Source organism: Tamandua tetradactyla, chromosome 5, assembly GCF_023851605.1.
Source record: "Tamandua tetradactyla isolate mTamTet1 chromosome 5, mTamTet1.pri, whole genome shotgun sequence".
In the NCBI taxonomy this organism is placed as follows: Eukaryota; Metazoa; Chordata; class Mammalia; order Pilosa; family Myrmecophagidae; genus Tamandua; species Tamandua tetradactyla.
In genome coordinates this window covers 144468588-144485142 of record NC_135331.1, presented here as the reverse complement: position 1 = coordinate 144485142, position 16555 = coordinate 144468588, and the positions used below count along the sequence as shown (strand labels likewise).

The 16555-nt window shown below is 36.5% G+C and overlaps 1 protein-coding gene across 2 annotated transcripts in view; it reads left to right on the top strand.

The window, feature by feature from the left end:
- The window catches only part of RARS2 (arginyl-tRNA synthetase 2, mitochondrial), a 77927-nt gene that overhangs the window by 27123 nt on the left and 34249 nt on the right, over positions 1 to 16555 (top strand). For both annotated transcript variants that reach the window (XM_077162387.1, XM_077162386.1), the window contains exons 3-6: positions 2737 to 2839; positions 4203 to 4286; positions 13992 to 14089; positions 16469 to 16524. In XM_077162387.1, coding sequence (XP_077018502.1) covers positions 2737 to 2839; positions 4203 to 4286; positions 13992 to 14089; positions 16469 to 16524 — 341 coding nt within the window. The remainder of the gene's footprint in view (positions 1 to 2736; positions 2840 to 4202; positions 4287 to 13991; positions 14090 to 16468; positions 16525 to 16555) is intronic.

The window sequence follows — 16555 nt, the reverse complement described above, 5'->3', positions numbered from 1 at the left end:
CCACTTTGCTGTTCTCATTTATTAGCCCTAGTAGCTTCGCTGTAGATTTTCAGAATTTTCTACATAGAGGAACATGTCATCTGCAAACAGTGAAAGTTTTACTTTTCCTTTCCAATTTGGATACCTTTTATTTGTTTTCTTGCTGAGTTGCTCTAGCTAGAACTTCCAGCACAATGTTGAGTAACAATGGTAACTGTGAACATCCTTGTGTTGTTCTAGATCTTAGAGGCAAAAAATGCTTTTAGTCTTTTCCCTTTATCATGTTGAAGAAGTTTCCATCTATTCCTATATTTTGAACTGTTTTCATCAAGAAACGATGCTGAATTTTGTCAAATGCCTTTTCTGTATCCATCAAGACAATCATGTGGTTTTCACCTTTTAATTTATTGATGTGGTATATTAAATTATTTTATTTTCTTGTGTTGAACACCTGGAATAAAACCCACTTGGTCCTGGTGTATAATTCTTTTAATGTACTGCTAGATTCTATCTGAAATATTTTTTGATGATTTTTTGCTCTATATTCCTTAAAGAGATTGGTCTGTAATATTCTTTTCTTGTAGTATCTTTGCCTGGCTTTGGTGTTAGAGTGATTTTGGCTTCATAGATTGAGTCAGGTAGCTCCTCCTTCTCTTCAAATATTTTGAAAGGTTTGAGCAGAATTGGTATTAATTCTTTCTTGAATGTTGGTAGAATTCACATGTGAAGCCATCTGGTTGGAATTCTTTTTTTTATTTTTTTTGGAGTTTTTGATGACTGTTTCAGTCTCTTTAGTTATAGGTTTGTTGAGGTCTTCTGTTTCTTCTCAAGTCAGTGTTGTTTGTTCATGCTTTTCTAGGAAGTTGTCCATTTCATCCAAATTGTCTAGTTTGTTAGCATATAGTTGTTCATAGTATCTCTATCTCCTTTATTTCTGTGGGGTCAGTAATTATGTTCCCCCTCCCATTGCTGATTTTATATTTTTGCATCTTCCCTCTTTTTTCTTTGTTAGTCTAGCTAAAGATTTGTTTACTTTATTGATGTTTTCAAAGAACCAGTTTTTGGTTTTATTGATTCTATTGTTTTCATATTCTCAATTTCATCTGTTTCTGCTCTAATCTTTGTTATTGCTTTCCTTCTGTTTGCTTTGGGGTTAGGTTGCTGTTCTTTCTCTAGTTCCTCCAGATAAGCAGTTCATTCCTTGATTTTACCTCTTCTTTTTAATATAGGCATTTAATACAATACTCTTAACCTCTCAACACTTCCTTTATTGCATCCCATAAATTATAATGTGTTGTGTTCTCATTTTCACTTGCCTCAAGATATTTACTGATTTCTCTTGTAATTTCTTCCTTGACGCACTGGTTTTTTTAGTGTGTTTTTTAGCCTCCATACATTTGTGAATTTTCCAGCTTTCAGCCTATTTTGATTTCCAACTTCATTCCGCCATGATCCGAGAAAGTGTTAGTATAATTTTGATCTTTTCAAATTTATTGAGGCCTGTTTTGTAATGCAACATGTGATCTTTCTTGGAGAGTGGTCCATGAGCACTTAAGAGAAATGTATATCCTGCTGTTGTTGGGTGTAATTCTTTGTAAGTGTCCGTTGGGTCTAGTTCTTATTATATTGTTCAAAATCTGTTTCCCTGTTGATCTTCTGTCTGCATGTTCTATCCATTGATGACAATGGTCTATTGAAGTCTCCAACTTTTATTTTAGAGGTGTGTACTTCTCCCTTCAGTGTTGTCAGCTTTTGCCTCATGTATTTTGAAGCATTTTGGCTTAGTGCGTAAATAATTATGATTGTTATGTCTTCTGGATAGATTGTCCCTTTTATTAATACATAGTGTCCTTCTTAGTCTCTTTCAATTGTTTTGTATTTGAAGTCTGATTTGTCTGATAGACTTCTGATAGCTACCCCTGATTGTTGTTTGCATGAATTATCTTTTTCTAACTTTTTCTGAGTCTACTTATTATTTTGCTGTTTTTGTCTTTGGGTCTAAAGTGAGCCTCTTGTAGACAGTGCATAGATGGCTCCTGTTTTGTTTGTTTGTTTGTTTGTTTGTTTTGTATGCTGTATGTTGGGTTTCACATTTCATTCTCTTTCCATGTGAGTATCCCGTTATTGCAACACTATTGTTGAATTTTTGTTTGTTTATCTTTCTTTGTTTGTTTGTTTTGGGAAGAGCATGGGTTTTATAGGTTCCTTTCTGGTGTTTTCAGTTTCTGGTCACTAACCCAGTCAAGGACAAATGGTAATGAATATTCAGAATAATATTATTTTTCTTATGCTGAAAACTCAACTCACAGAATTAAAAAGATATCTTGGCTTTTTTATCTTGGAGTTATTAATGGATGGGCTTGAAATAAGTATTTGGAGTAATGGAGGAAGCATTGTAGAAGAGGTCTTCTGAGTCTACTTATTATTTTGCTGTGAGATTTTAGGAGAGATGTTTAAGTTATCACATGTTTAGTTTTCATATATATAAAATAAGGCAGCTGCTCTGCGTGTCACACAGAGTTATCATATAGCTAAAAGATAGGTAATAGGAGAGGAAGAGTCTTATAACATGATAAAAAGATAAAAGTTCTAAATAAATGCAAGACAATGATAGTTCTAATTTCTTTGCTTTTTATTTTAAAAGCACAAACCTTCTGATAAAAGTGTGTTGATGTAGGGAACCCGTAATGATTAGTCTTTGTTGTGCTAGTAATGTTTTTAAGGTAACAGTTTTCCTATTTCAATGCATTCTTTTAGAGAAGTAGCTGATTTTCAACTTTCTGTGGATTCTCTATGGGAAAACAGCAATGACCATTCAAGACCAGATGGTCAAGTTCAAGCCAAGAGACTGGCAGAGAAGGTATTTAATCACTATTATTTCTTTTTACCACTGTAATAAACTTGTTATTTTAAAGAAAAAAGACTCTGTACCCTATCTCAGCCATAATAAAAAATTTAATACTGTTTCTTTGTTCAAAGAACCTTAGACAGTATAATTTAAACTCATTGTAGTCATGCACTATAAGGTTAGAATGATTTTCCAAATTAGTTATAAAGGATTCCTCTTGAGCTAACATTGTTCAGTTTTTTAATGAACTTATAGGAGAACTGAAGTGTTAATTAAATTTACAGATTGAAGTTGGATGGACTTCTGAATTTAGTAGAACAAACTTGATAAATTTGAGTAGTGGGTTGTAGTTTTAAAAATGAATTTCTGTGAAGATGAGCATTAAAATTTGAAAAGAAATGATTAGATGTAAACAGCCATGATTGCAAAGAAGAGGTGGTTAGAAGATTTAATAAACCTCTTTCATTTCTAATTTCTCTGATGGGTTTGGCATCTAAAAGAATTGAAATGATTGTAGACAGTGACAAAATCTAAATTGTTACTGTAATACCATCACAAAAGGCTGATATTGGATAGGAATTTTTCATAGGTTTATTTGTTACATATGGCACACAGCAGGTATCTGGGCACTCTGAAGAACTGGAGCAGTGTAAGTCACTGTTATAGGAAAAGGCAAGAAATGAATGAGTATGATTAAGGTGCATTAGTAGCTGAGTAAGTATTCATTTATTCACAAAATCACCCCAGCTTTTTATCAGGAAGTATACCAGGAGTAGAATTATTCCCAATTGCAATATTTAGTGCCTTTCTGCCATTTTTTGTGAGTTCTCAAAAATAAAGACCAGTGGCTTTTCAGTGACAATAGATATTTCCTCAATTTCCATATGTATGTCAGGTGTTTTTTGAAAATCTACTAGGTTAAAAATGAAGGTAAGTGCATGGAAGACAAAGCATTTAAACTATTAACATATTACCTGTTGGTGCTTCAGTCTATACCCTGACATAATGTCATGTTCAGTAGCTCTCATGAAAGATCAGAGATAAAAAGTGTTCACTGCATGTCAGAGTAAGTAGGGTGGACAATGGAGTGATGAGCTCTTCCACGTTAGGCTGAGGATTTGAGGTGACAGAAGGAGGAAGAGGGATACTCTTTGAATACAGAATAACATTGTAGTCAGAAAAAGAAGAAAATGGGTTTATATAAATAGAATGATGGATATGAAGAGACTAGTCAAGGTCCAGATCCAGATATAATGAATGTGAGAAATGACACCCCTGCTGCCTTTGTAAGCTGTTTGTTATAATGTTAGAACTGCAGATCTCACTGGGCTTATTTTATAGCATTCATAATTTTCTTCATTTGTTATCTTTTCAGCTAAAATGTGATAGAGTGGTGAGTGAAATCAGTGCTTGTCGAGGGACTGTAAATTTCAAAATAAACAGAGAGCTATTAACAAAGGTAAGAGTGAATTATGCTCTAGCCATTATTTTCTTATTTACTCTTTCTACTTTAGCGACAATGGTTTTCCTCCATTTTTGTTTGTTTGTTTAATAACCAAATAGTTTTATAAGGTCGATGCTGGAGAACTCTCGGCTGAATGCTAGAGAGCCATGAAAATTCTTGGAGTAGTCTAGACCCTGACCAAGGGCTAATGCCATGAAGGTTCTTGACTCACCTGCAGAAAACGCAGCCACAGGAAAAAACTTGAAGACTAGTCATTGTGTACCATCAAAGAATCCAAAGACTAGCCAGTGTGTACAACTCAAAACTTGAATGCATAGTAAAGGTACGCACTCAAAAATAAGTGTGGGCATTCTCCAAAGGAGGAGAGCAGTTTGAGGTTGGGAACCTTACATTATAAGGACTCAGAGGGCCCCTTTCCCCTCTGGCTATGTGATAAGGGATTGATGAGCTCCACTTCTCCTTGGTTTCTTTTCAGGTACCGACCTGAGTGAGCACTAGGTGTATGGGGACTGCGTGTGCATGCACCAAAAGGAGCTTTTTGTTACAGGTTTAGGGTCACTTCCTCCTCCCTCCTTCCCTATCTAATCTTCCCCGTTCCCCTCTCGGAGAATTATATCCTTTAATCTTAAGGGGTGCTGAAAGAAGGAGTTTAGTCTTCTATAACTGCTTCCTGCTGCCAGAGTGGGCATTATCCCTGCCTATAATGGGAGCAGAATTCTCTGGCTATCATATCTAATGATTTTTCTGGGAGGGTATGGGGTTTCTGCATCTTTCTTATTCTGGTATGGCCCATTGGTTTTCTTACAAGGGCGATCAGTCTGTACTGTGACTCATGCAGTCACTGGCAGGGTGCAGTGTTCTGAGAGAGAGGTGAAGACCCACAAAGCTGAGGAAACTAAGGTGCCTAGCTCCATTAAACATAAAAGGATAGGATACTTATACCTATCCTGGGTGGCAGAAACTTTTTCTCCAGTTTTTGAACTCTTTGTGCCTTCTCCTGTCTCAGACCTTAACACATGCTGATCCCACTGCCTAGAGTTCCATCCTAAGTTAACTCCCATTTATCCTTCAGATCTCAATATTTCCTTAGCAGCAGCTCTCTGACCCCCTTATTTATATGCTCTCATAGCTGCTGAAATGCAGTATACCAGAAACAGAATGGTTTTTAAAAAAGGAAATTTATTAAGCTGCAATTTATAATTCTAAGGCTGTGAAAATGTCCAAATTAAGACATCCAGATAAAGATACCTTGGACTCAAGAAGGTCGATGAAGTTCAGGGTTTCTCTCTCAGTTGGGAGGAGGGCACATGGGAAAGTCTGCAAGTTTTCTTTCTTCATTTCCTAAGTCTTTGCTGGGGGCATTTTCCTTCTGAATCTCCAAAACTCTCTGACTTTGTGGGCTCTGTTGGCTCTGTGGGCTCTGTCAGTTCTAAAGCTTTTTCCAAAATGGTTCCCTCTTAAAGAGCTCCAGTAACTAACCCTACCTTAAATGGGTGGAGATGTATCTGCAGGGAAACTATCTAATCAAAAGTTACCACCCAGTTGAGTGGGTCACATCTCCATGGAAAGAATAAAAAAGATACCACCCGGCAATATTGAATGAGATTTAAAGGACATTGCTTTTCTGGGGTACATAATAACTTCAAACTGGCTCAGCCCTCCTGTGCAGAAATTATTATAGTTACTATTTTGCATTTTAAAACATTTCATTAATTCCTGTTTTCCTTTAAACTCTAATTTCTATGAGGATTTATAGTGTCTTTCACCATTGGATCCCCAGTTCCTAGCACGTTGTTTGACCTGTAGTAAGTGCTAGATAACTATTGAATGAATAAACAAGCTCTGTATTGAATACAAGAACCTTATCAGAAATTGTTTCTGCTCTCTTATAGCCTCTATTCTATTGAAAACATAAGATTTTACAGAATAAAGTAAAAGGCATCTCCTTATTTTAATAAAACGTAAATAATAAAGAAAAAGCAATTAGAAAAGTAAATAAAATAACCAAAAAAAAAAGCATTTGATAAAATTAGCATAAGGAATTTCGAAGAGAAAACAAGATGTCCTGGAGTGCTTGGGGGGAATTGAGTCTCACTTAAATGAGACCTTGGGGTTGGGGATGGAGTGGAGGGGTGGCATTGATGGTTGGAGGGGGGTAACTGTTTGATAGACACTGTAATGAAACCTTTTGTTGGAAGTTTCACCTCAGTTGAACTTCAGATTTGAAAACAATCCATGCTTTGGGCTTTTTAAAAAAAAAATGCATGTTGTATTTGTGTTGGTTGGGCATAGTAAATGCTAGAAAATAAGTGTGAAACCAAATTTGTAGTATGTAGCATTTCTTGCCAAGAAATTACAGAGTATAGGCATTTGTCCATCAGCCTATAATTCTTCTGAAGAATAAGCTTCATGCTTATCTGTAGATCTTTGATCTTTTTCTTTTATCTCTTTTTCATTCTTCAGGGTAAATTAGTTAACCAAAAGTAAGCTAGAACCACAAGTTGTACAATCGTTTTGAGCTTGCTTAAAAAGTGTCTACACCCTTCTAGGTCTTGATACCATTTTGTGTTAGTTTATAGGACCACTGAACCTGCTTTACCATTTTAAAATAAGTGACTCTTTCTTCCAATTTCCATCTCGGTTTTTATGGAAGTAGAGATGCAGCTCACTGAAATGTGGCAACATTTTTTCTCTTTTTCCCAGAGAAGGGAAAATGAACTCTGGTAGATGGTTTTGCCTTTACAACCAGCTAAACCAAAGGATAGGTTGTGAAAATTTTGTGGTGAAGCATATTTTACTTAATAATTTAAAATTACAATGGCCATGAATTTTCATACATTATTAAAATTAACAAACTACAGAATGTGCTCTGGTTTAAAAATGCCCACTAGCGCATTAATTAAGGTATCCCAAATTATTCTCAGTTGATGATGGAAGGATAAGTTGGGACTTTGAGGTCCAGCTACTCTTTCTTAGATGGCAAGTCTCCCTTTAGTGCAGCCTTAAGGATCTGAATCCTGGTTTGATTTTTGTTAAAGGAACAGGCAGATTGCTCACAGCCCTGTCCATTGTCACAGAAAAGATTTAGCCTAGAACAGTGAGCACCTGAAAAAGGAGGATTCATTCTGTCTGTTCTGTAAGTTATAATTTTTTATAACCTTATTTGCTCAAGTCTGATTTCTTCTACTCTGGCTTCATTATTTCCAGGCCTTAGTGGTCATTTCATATAATGAATTTTTCCGGTTACAGCAAGAAAAAAAAAGTCAACCTTTTTCAGGAGCATCATAAAGTATTCTTCCTCCTAGTCCTCCTCCTCCCCCCAGTACCCTTTTCTCCTCCTCATCTTCCTCTTTTAAAGTTATCAAAATTGGGATGTAGCCAGTGATATATGTCTAAAACTTAACTCATCAGACACAGAATTATGAATTGCCATTGCCTACACTTGTGCAAACTTTGTCTTATCTGTTCATGCACTGCAAGCAAATTATTAGCACTGGCAGTTAAGAGCTCAAGTTTGGATCACTAATAGTGACTTGAATGTTTTTACATGGATCATTCTCAAAGGTAGTGGGCCTTATATGTTCTGCATTAAGAGTTTTAGCTTCTTCCTGTGTTGTTATTTTCCAAGCTGTATTATGTGTACCAGGTAGCACCTGTGTTGACTTTTGGTAGGACATTGATTAAATTTACTTCATTTAGTAGTTACATATTTATTGCAGAAATAACGAGCACTTCTAATGTGTTAATTTTTTTGGATAGTACAATATTCCCTTTAGAAAATCAATTTGTTTATTAAAAAGAGAAAGTGAAGGTAGTGTGCTTATAAAGTAAAAGTCAGGCCATAAATTGATGAACTTTTAAAAATGATGTAGAATCACTGACTTTAGTCAGCATGATATATACAACCTTTGCTCAGGGGCTCATGAAATTGATTGTTGACACATAGATAGATAGGTGGGTAGGATGATTTGGCAAATGTTGCGAAGTGTTGAAATTGGTAAATCTGAGTATCTGGGGGTGATAGGAGTATGTTAGAGTTTGCTATATGGGGTTTGCATTATTTTTATAACTGTCCTGTAAGTTTGGGAGTATTTCAGAATTAAAAATTAATAAAAGGTGGTGATGGTGGTGATGGAGATAGGAACCCTAATTTTAGAATAATCTGAATTCCTTCTCATTGTTTACCTCCTCGTTTAGAGTCTTCTTGTCACTCATCCTCTTGGGCCCCTTTATTGGGCACCTAGTATAGTCTAGATACTATTCTAGTTAACATTTATGTGTTGTATTAATCCTTTCTCTGTCTCCTAAAGCCCAGTATTAATGAAGAGAATGTTTTCTCTATAACCTTGGGCAAATACTGGTTTCTTTTTTTTTTTTTAATGTTTTTATTAATTAAAAAAAAATACAGAAAGAAACACAAACATTCCCAATATGTGATCGTTACATTCTACATATATAATCAGTAATTCACAAATATCATCACATAGCTGCAGATTCATCATCCTGATCATTTGCATCGATTCAGAAAAAGATACAAAAAGACAACACAAAAAATAAAACGAAAACAGAAAAAAAGCCACACACACCATACCCCTTACTCCTCCCTTTAATTGATCACTAGCATTTCAAACTAAATTTGTTTTAACATTTGTTCCCCCTATTATTTGTTTTTATTCCATAGGTTCTGCTCATCTGTTGACAAGGTAGATAAAAGGAACATAAGACGCAAGGTTTTCACAATCACATAGTCACACTGTGAAAGCTACACCATTATACAATCATCATCAAAAAACATAGCTACTAGAACACAGCTCTACATTTTCAGGCAGTTCCCTCCAGCCTCTCCATTTCCTCTTAGATAACAAGGTGATATCTACTTAATGCATAATAATAACCTCTCGACTCTGTTTGGAATCTCTTAGCCATTGACACTTTGTCTCATTTCACTCTTCCCCCCCTTTTGGTCGAAAGGATTTTCTCAATCCCTTGATGGTGGGTCTAAGCTCATTCTTGGGTTTTTCTCAATCGCTTGATGTTGAATCTGAGTTCATTCTCGGATTTCTGTCCCACGTTGCCAGGAAGGTCCACACCGCTGGGAGTCATATCCCACGTAGACTGGGGGAGGGTGGTGAGTTTGCTTGTTGTGTTGGCTGGAGAGAGAGGCCACATCTGAGCAACAAAAGAGGTTCTCTTGGGGGTGACTCTTAGGCCTAATTTTGAGTAGGCTTGACCTATCCTTTGTGGGGTTAAGTTTCATATGAACAAACCCCAAGACTGGGGGCTCAGCCTATAGCTTTGGTTGTCCACACTGCTTGTGAGAATATCAAGAATTGAACTTGGGGAAGTTGAATTTTCCCCCATTCTCACCATTCCCCAAAGGGGACTTTGCAAATACTTTTCCACTCACTGATCAAATCACTCTGGGATTCATTGGAGCATCACTCTGTACAAACCAACAAAATCTCATGTACTACCTGAGATTCCAAGTATTTATGGTGTTCAATTAAACTATCTACATAAGTTATGTTAGGAAATGCACTAGTCAAAATATAAATTTTGTACCAAATAAACATTTTTTGCTTTAGTCTCACACAAGTTGAGATTTTAAAATATTAATTACCATCTATTTTCAGCACCCTGCAGTAATGACATCCCTTTGTTCTTCCTCATGCAAAAACATTTTTTAAATTTGTACATTTAGTCACTGTCATTATATACTGTAGGCAATCCTAGATTATACCATCTCAATCTTTGTCATCTATCTTTCTTTCTGATTTCATTTGTGCCCCCAGCCCTCCTCCCTCTATCATTCTCACATTCAGCTTCCTTCAGTGTTTTAACATAATTGTATTACAGTTAGTTAGCATTGTGCTGTCCATTTCTGAGTTTTTACATTCAGTCCTGTTGCACAATCTGTATCCCTTCAGCTCCAGTTACCCAATATCTTGCCCTATTTCTATCTCCTGATGGTCTCTGTTACCAACGAAATTCTCCAAGTTTATTCACTAATGTCAGTTCATATCAGTGAGATCATACAGTATTTGTCCTTTTGTTTCTGGCTGATCTCACTCAGCATAATGTCCGTAAGGTCCATCCATGTTGTTACATACTTCATAACTGTATTCTGTCTTACAGCTGCATAATATTCCATCGTATGTATATACCACAGCTTGTTTAGCCACCCGTCTGTTGATGGACATTTTGGCTGTTTCCGTCTCTTGGTAATTGTAAATATGCTGCTATAAACTTTGGTGTGCACATGTCTGTTTGTGTCCTTGCCCTCATGTCCTTTAGAGACAGTATATAGATGGGTCCCGTTCCCTAATCCATTCTACCAGTCCATGTCCCCCGATTGGGAAGCTTAATCCATCAACATCAGTGTTCTTACTGCCCGGGCTTTTTGCCTTTTGGCTTTTATATGTCCTTCTAATTTTCCTTCTTTTTACCTTTACTCATGGTCTTCCTTTCTACACTCTTCTCTACACCTCTCTCTTTTGCCTTTGTATCTGTCTCTAGTGCTCCCTTTAGTATTTCTTGCAGAGCTTGTCTCTTGGTCACGAATTCTCTCAGTGATTTTTTTGTCTGAAATATTTTAATTTCTCCCTCATTTTTGAAGGACAATTTTGCTGGATATAGAATTCTTGGTTGGCAGTTTTTCCCTTTTAATAATTTAAATATATCATCCCAATGTCTTCTTGCCTCCATGGTTTCTGTTGAGAAATCTATGCATAGTCTTATTGGGCTTCCCTTGTATGTGATTGATTGCTTTTCTCTTGCTGCTTTCAAGATTCTCTCTTTCTCTTTGACCTCTGACATTCTGATTAGTAAGTGTCTGGGAGTACATCTATTTGGACCTATTCTCTTTGGGGTACGCTGTACTTCTTGGATCTGTAATTTTAAGTCCTTCATAAGAGTTGGGAAATTTTCAGTGATAATTTCCTCCATTAGTTTTTCTCCTCCTTTTCCCTTCTCTTCTCCTTCTGGGACACCCACAACACGTATATTTGTGAGCTTCATATTGTCCTTCAATACCCTGAGTCCCTGCTCATATTTTTCCATTTTTTCCCCTATATTTTCTTTTTCTTGCCGGATTTCAGATTTTCCATCCTCCAGTTCAAAAATCGTATGTTCTGTCTCTTGAAATCTACCATTGTCAGTTTCCATTGTTTTTTTCATCTCTTCTACCATGCCTTTCATTCCCATAAGTTCTGTGATTTGTTCTTTCAGACGTTCGATTTCTTCTTTTTGTTCATTCCTTGCCTTCTTTGTATCCTCCCTCAATTCATTGATTTGGTTTTTGATGAGGTTTTCCGTCTGTTCGTATATTCTGAATTAATTGTTTCAGCTCCTGTATGTCATTTGAATTGTTGGTTTGTGCCTTTGACTGGGCCATATCTTCAATTTTCCTAGTGTGATTTGTTATTTTTTGCTGGTGTCTAGGCATTTAATTACCTTAATTGGTTTATTCTGGAGATTCCTTCCACTTCTTTTACCTAGGGTTTTCTTGCTGGATGAATTTGTTGTCTATTTGTTTTTTGCCATTCAGTTCAGCTTTTTCTGGACCTCTAGCTTAGGTTTTGTTTAACATAGGAGACTTTTTCTGTTCTTGTTTTCTTGTTTCTTGCCCTACTTGTATGGTGCCTTTTTCCCCCCACCCTGAGGAGGGTCTACATAGGTATTATAGACCCCAGCTGGATTTTCCCAGACTAAACTGGCCTCCTCACAGGAGGAAAGATTCACCTGCGTCAGTTTTCCCCGAGGGTGAGACCCAGCAGGTTGACAGACTTTCCTGTGAAGTCTCTGGGCTCTGTTTTTCTTATCCTGCCCAGTATGTGGTGCTTGTCTGCCTGTAGGTCCCACCAGCATAAGATGGTGCGGTACCTTTAACTTTGGCTGGGGGCATGGTGGAGACAGAGGAGAGGTTGTAGGCTGGTTTTAATAGCTTCAAATTACCAAGCCCTGGTGTCTGAATTCCTTGAGAGAGGGATTCCACCTGAGTTAGGCTTCACCCCTCCCCTGGGACAGGCACAGGTTCCAGACAAGCCCTCAAAACGAGTTTGTTTCTGCCTATGCCCAGGGTAGTTGCAGCCTGAGGAGCTCTGCCGCTGTATCCAAAGGCAGTCAAGCCTTTGTAGAAACACAGCCACAAAAACCTCTTTTTCTTTCTCTTTTTTTCCTTTTTCCATCAGCCCTGCCCCCTTGGCACTAGAGCAAAACTGAGTGACCTCTGCTTTGACCAGGTTTACCTGAGCTGGGGGCCTATTTTTGGCAGTCAGAATTTGTTGATTAATTCCACAATTGGTGTTTGATTGGGCTCAGGCCCTGCTGCTGGTTAAGTCTGTCTCCTTTCCCCTCTGGGAAGCAGCCGTGGGGGAGGGGCGCCCTCCGCCACAGCTTGAGGAATTCACGGTTCTGGGGGGGCTCTCAGCCTGTCTAGCTCGTCCAGACTGGGGTACGCTGTGTGTCTGGTCACTGACGTGGCCCCAGGAGCTGTTCTGTATTGATTCTGGTTATTTACTAGTTGTTCTGGAGGACGAACTAAAACGCGCACATTGCTAAGCCGCCATCTTGGCCCAGTAGTCCAAATACTGTTTCTGAACCTCAGTTTTCACGTCTATTAAATGAGAAATATTACCCACCTTAGAAAATTGTGAGACTTAAGGGTAATATATAGATGCACCAGTCTCGAACCTAGTATTCTGTAGATTTGTCTTAATGTGAGTTATATTTATTGTTTTACTTCTTGCTGCTACCTACACTGCCTGTCCTATTTAATGACGTCTCAATGTAGTTTTTTCATTCTTCACATTATAAACTATACATTTAGGGCTTAAAATTTAGCATGTGAAACAAAACCACTCTGAGAAAATAAAAGTTTATCATGGTATTATCAAGAGTACACTAGAAAAATTACATCTTTGCCATTAGCAAAATGAAGTGTGAATTTTGTGAACTGAATAATAGTTCTGGGTTTATAAGTAGAAATTAACTTGAAATATGTTGTGTAAGTTTCTGTGAACTATCCTTGTTTTGTACTTAAGTAACTAATACGGATTTGAATCATAGTTTTTTATTCATTTCTGTAATTGGTTATGATTTTAGAATGACAGAAGAAGCAGCATCATGAAGTATAAAGTGTGAGCTGTGAAGTAAGAAAAGACTTTGCTTCATGGCTTAGAAGCAGTGTGACCTTGGGAAAGCTACTTAACATATCTATACTTCTATTTCCTCATTTGAAAAGAGTACTCATTTCTAGGGTTGTTGTGAGGATTAAATGATCTAATACATATAAAATGCTTAGAAAAGTGCCTGGCACATAGTATGTGTTCAGTAAATGTTAGATGCTGCTTCAGTTTTGTTATTGTTTGCTCTGAGACTTTTAGCAGTTAATTAACCTTTCTAGGCTTCAGTTTCCTCACCCATAAAATGTCTACATCATTGACTATTATAAGGATGAATAGATAGGATGGATGTATTAAAGGGCACAGAGCTCCATAGATGTTCGTTTGTGTTATTATGGCTCTGAATAGTGTTAGCAATAGAAGGTGGTGAAAGAGGTGGTGCTGCTGCTACTGATAGGAAATTCTTAATTCCATAAATTAGAATGAGCAAATCAGCCACATTTAATTCCCAGTAACAGTGTAATTAAGAAAATTGCAAATTTTTTTCTAACAATTCCCTTATCTTTTACTTTTTCAGACAGTGCTACAACAAGTAATTGAAGATGGTTCAAATTATGGATTAAAAAGTGAACTTTTCTCTGGTCTTCCTCAAGAGAAGGTAGTGGTTGAATTCAGGTGAGTTCCTACTCATTTTATTTCTTGGTTAATCAAGTAGACTGGGCAGGTGAGTGTTTTATTATCATCTGAGGCCTCTCTAAATTACACATGGAAAAACTGAAAAGTGAAACTCTATTTTCTTAAAATCACAGTGGTTAAATTGTGAATGAAATGTGAATTCCAATCCAGAAAAATGTGAATTCCAATCCAGAAAAATCTAGTGGGTACTTAGGTATTTTGTTTTTTCTTTCTTTTTTTTTTTTTTTACATGGGCAGGTACCGGGAATCGAACCCGGGTCCTCTGGCATGGCAGGTAAGCATTCTGCCTGCTGAACCACCATGGCCCACCCTTGTCTTTTCTTTTCAAGATTAGGTATCTAAGAATTAATTTTTTGGAGGAACTAGTTCTTAATTTTAGTCGCCTCTTAAAGCAAATTTAATCTAAAAAGAATTAAATATTAAAAATGTAAGTAATTTGATTACTAGAGAACAAATAGTTCATGATATGTATTTTTTAATTACCAGAAAAATAACTTGAGGTTTTAATAGGCTTCTAAGTAGGCTTCATAATAACTTTAAAATGTGCTGTTAATACAACTAATATTTAGATTATGTTTAGCTAACAAAAAAATAGAGAACATTAGAAACTAACACTTACAGCTGATTGATTAACAATTCCAGAACAGTATTAGTGATATTGTGTTTGCCTTCCTAAATCTGAGGAAACACTTGATGAACTTTTGTTTTTCTACTTAGAAGGAATTTGCGCAGGATTTTTAAAAAATGATATGGGAAATAGGATCTCAGGTTAGCTAACTCATTATTGCAATTTATGATAATTTGTTAAATCAGTTATGATTAGCACCTGGATAATCAAAGAGTGGATTTATGGTATTTCATTTGTATTGTCTCTGCCACTCACTTGTGTCTTTAGAAAAGGCAATTTCTCTAAGACTCAAACTCATCTGTTATGAATAAACTAATCCTCCTTTGGAACAGACAGATATTATGAATGAATCTTATACTATCAGTATACCCCACTCATGATGTTTAAAATTGGGTTTCAACCTTTGTGGCATCAAAGAGAGGAGAAGAATTTCATGCAGTCATCCTCACACCAGAGACAAACTACCCTAAGACTATACCTCAAAGAAAGTTGGCTGCTGGTTCAGTTCTTTCTTCTTGCATAATGTGCTACTGCAAAATTTATACAGGGATTGGCAAATGTCAACCTGTATTGTTTAGTACTTAATATGCTAAGCTCATCTTTATTTTACAAATGAGCTAAGACAACAACAAAAAGAGATGATTAAGCATTCAAATGCTCATTTAAGTTCCAGACTTTTATTGTTTTAGAAAAAAATTTAAAAAGGAAAATTCATAAGCAAATAAACTGCCATACAAAAAGACTATAGAATAGAACTCAAACAGAACAGGCTATTTTTAGACATTTTTTATAAGCATAAACAAAAAGGAGCATTATATGGGAAACAACAACTTACGTGGGAGAAAAGCTGGAGAATCAATGAATAAGGAGGAATGAGGTTTTGGGAAGAGCTGGTGGGAGGAGGTATGGTGAAGCTGAAGTGAAAATTAGGAAAAAGTTGTTAAGAGTAAGCAATGGTAACAACTTTTCAGATTTCAAAAATGTACTGTGGAATTATTTCAAGAATAAATGCACAATAACAGGTACTATACTGCCTACATATTGATTTTCCTTTACTTCCTACTGATAAAGTAATAAAAAGGAGCATAAGCATAATATGGCACTGAAGTGCCTCCAGAGAAAAGAAAATGGTATCTCCATCAACTCAAATGAAGGCATGAATAAAAACAATTGCAGATGACCACAAATCCTTTGACATTCTTGCCATTAAGAGATGTAGTCTCTTTTTTCTCCTCTTGAATCTGGGCTGGTCTTGTGACCTGCTTTGATCAGCAGAATGTGACAGAAATGATGCTGTGCTTATTCTATGATAAGGTGCTTCCACTATCTTGGAATCCTGACTATCTTTGTAAAGAGTCTGCCTATACTACTGGAGAGAATGTGGAGAGAGATATTTGACTGGCTCCCAGCTGAGGTGCCAGCTAAATAATTTGTAATGATAAATTATCTACATTGTTTGTGTCAAAACAATATATCTGAATTTCTTCTCCTTTTTATCAATCCTTATATATATCTGCTTTATAAGTGTGCCACTTCTGTATTTAGTATTACCCCATGATTCACAGGATCAGTTTCACTAAAGATAAATCTTTCTGAGTTCTAATTTATCTTTGCCCTAAATTACCAAAGGCCTTAGTCCTGAATTATGTTAATCTGTGGAGGCGTGACCTAGTTCATTTTTAGGACTCTTGTTCTTAGAACAGAAAAATAACTCTTGCAATTTGTTGCAGTTCACCTAATATTGCCAAAAAATTTCATGTTGGACATTTGCGTTCTACCATCATAGGTAAGTGATATTTGTTTCACAAGAAAATAGT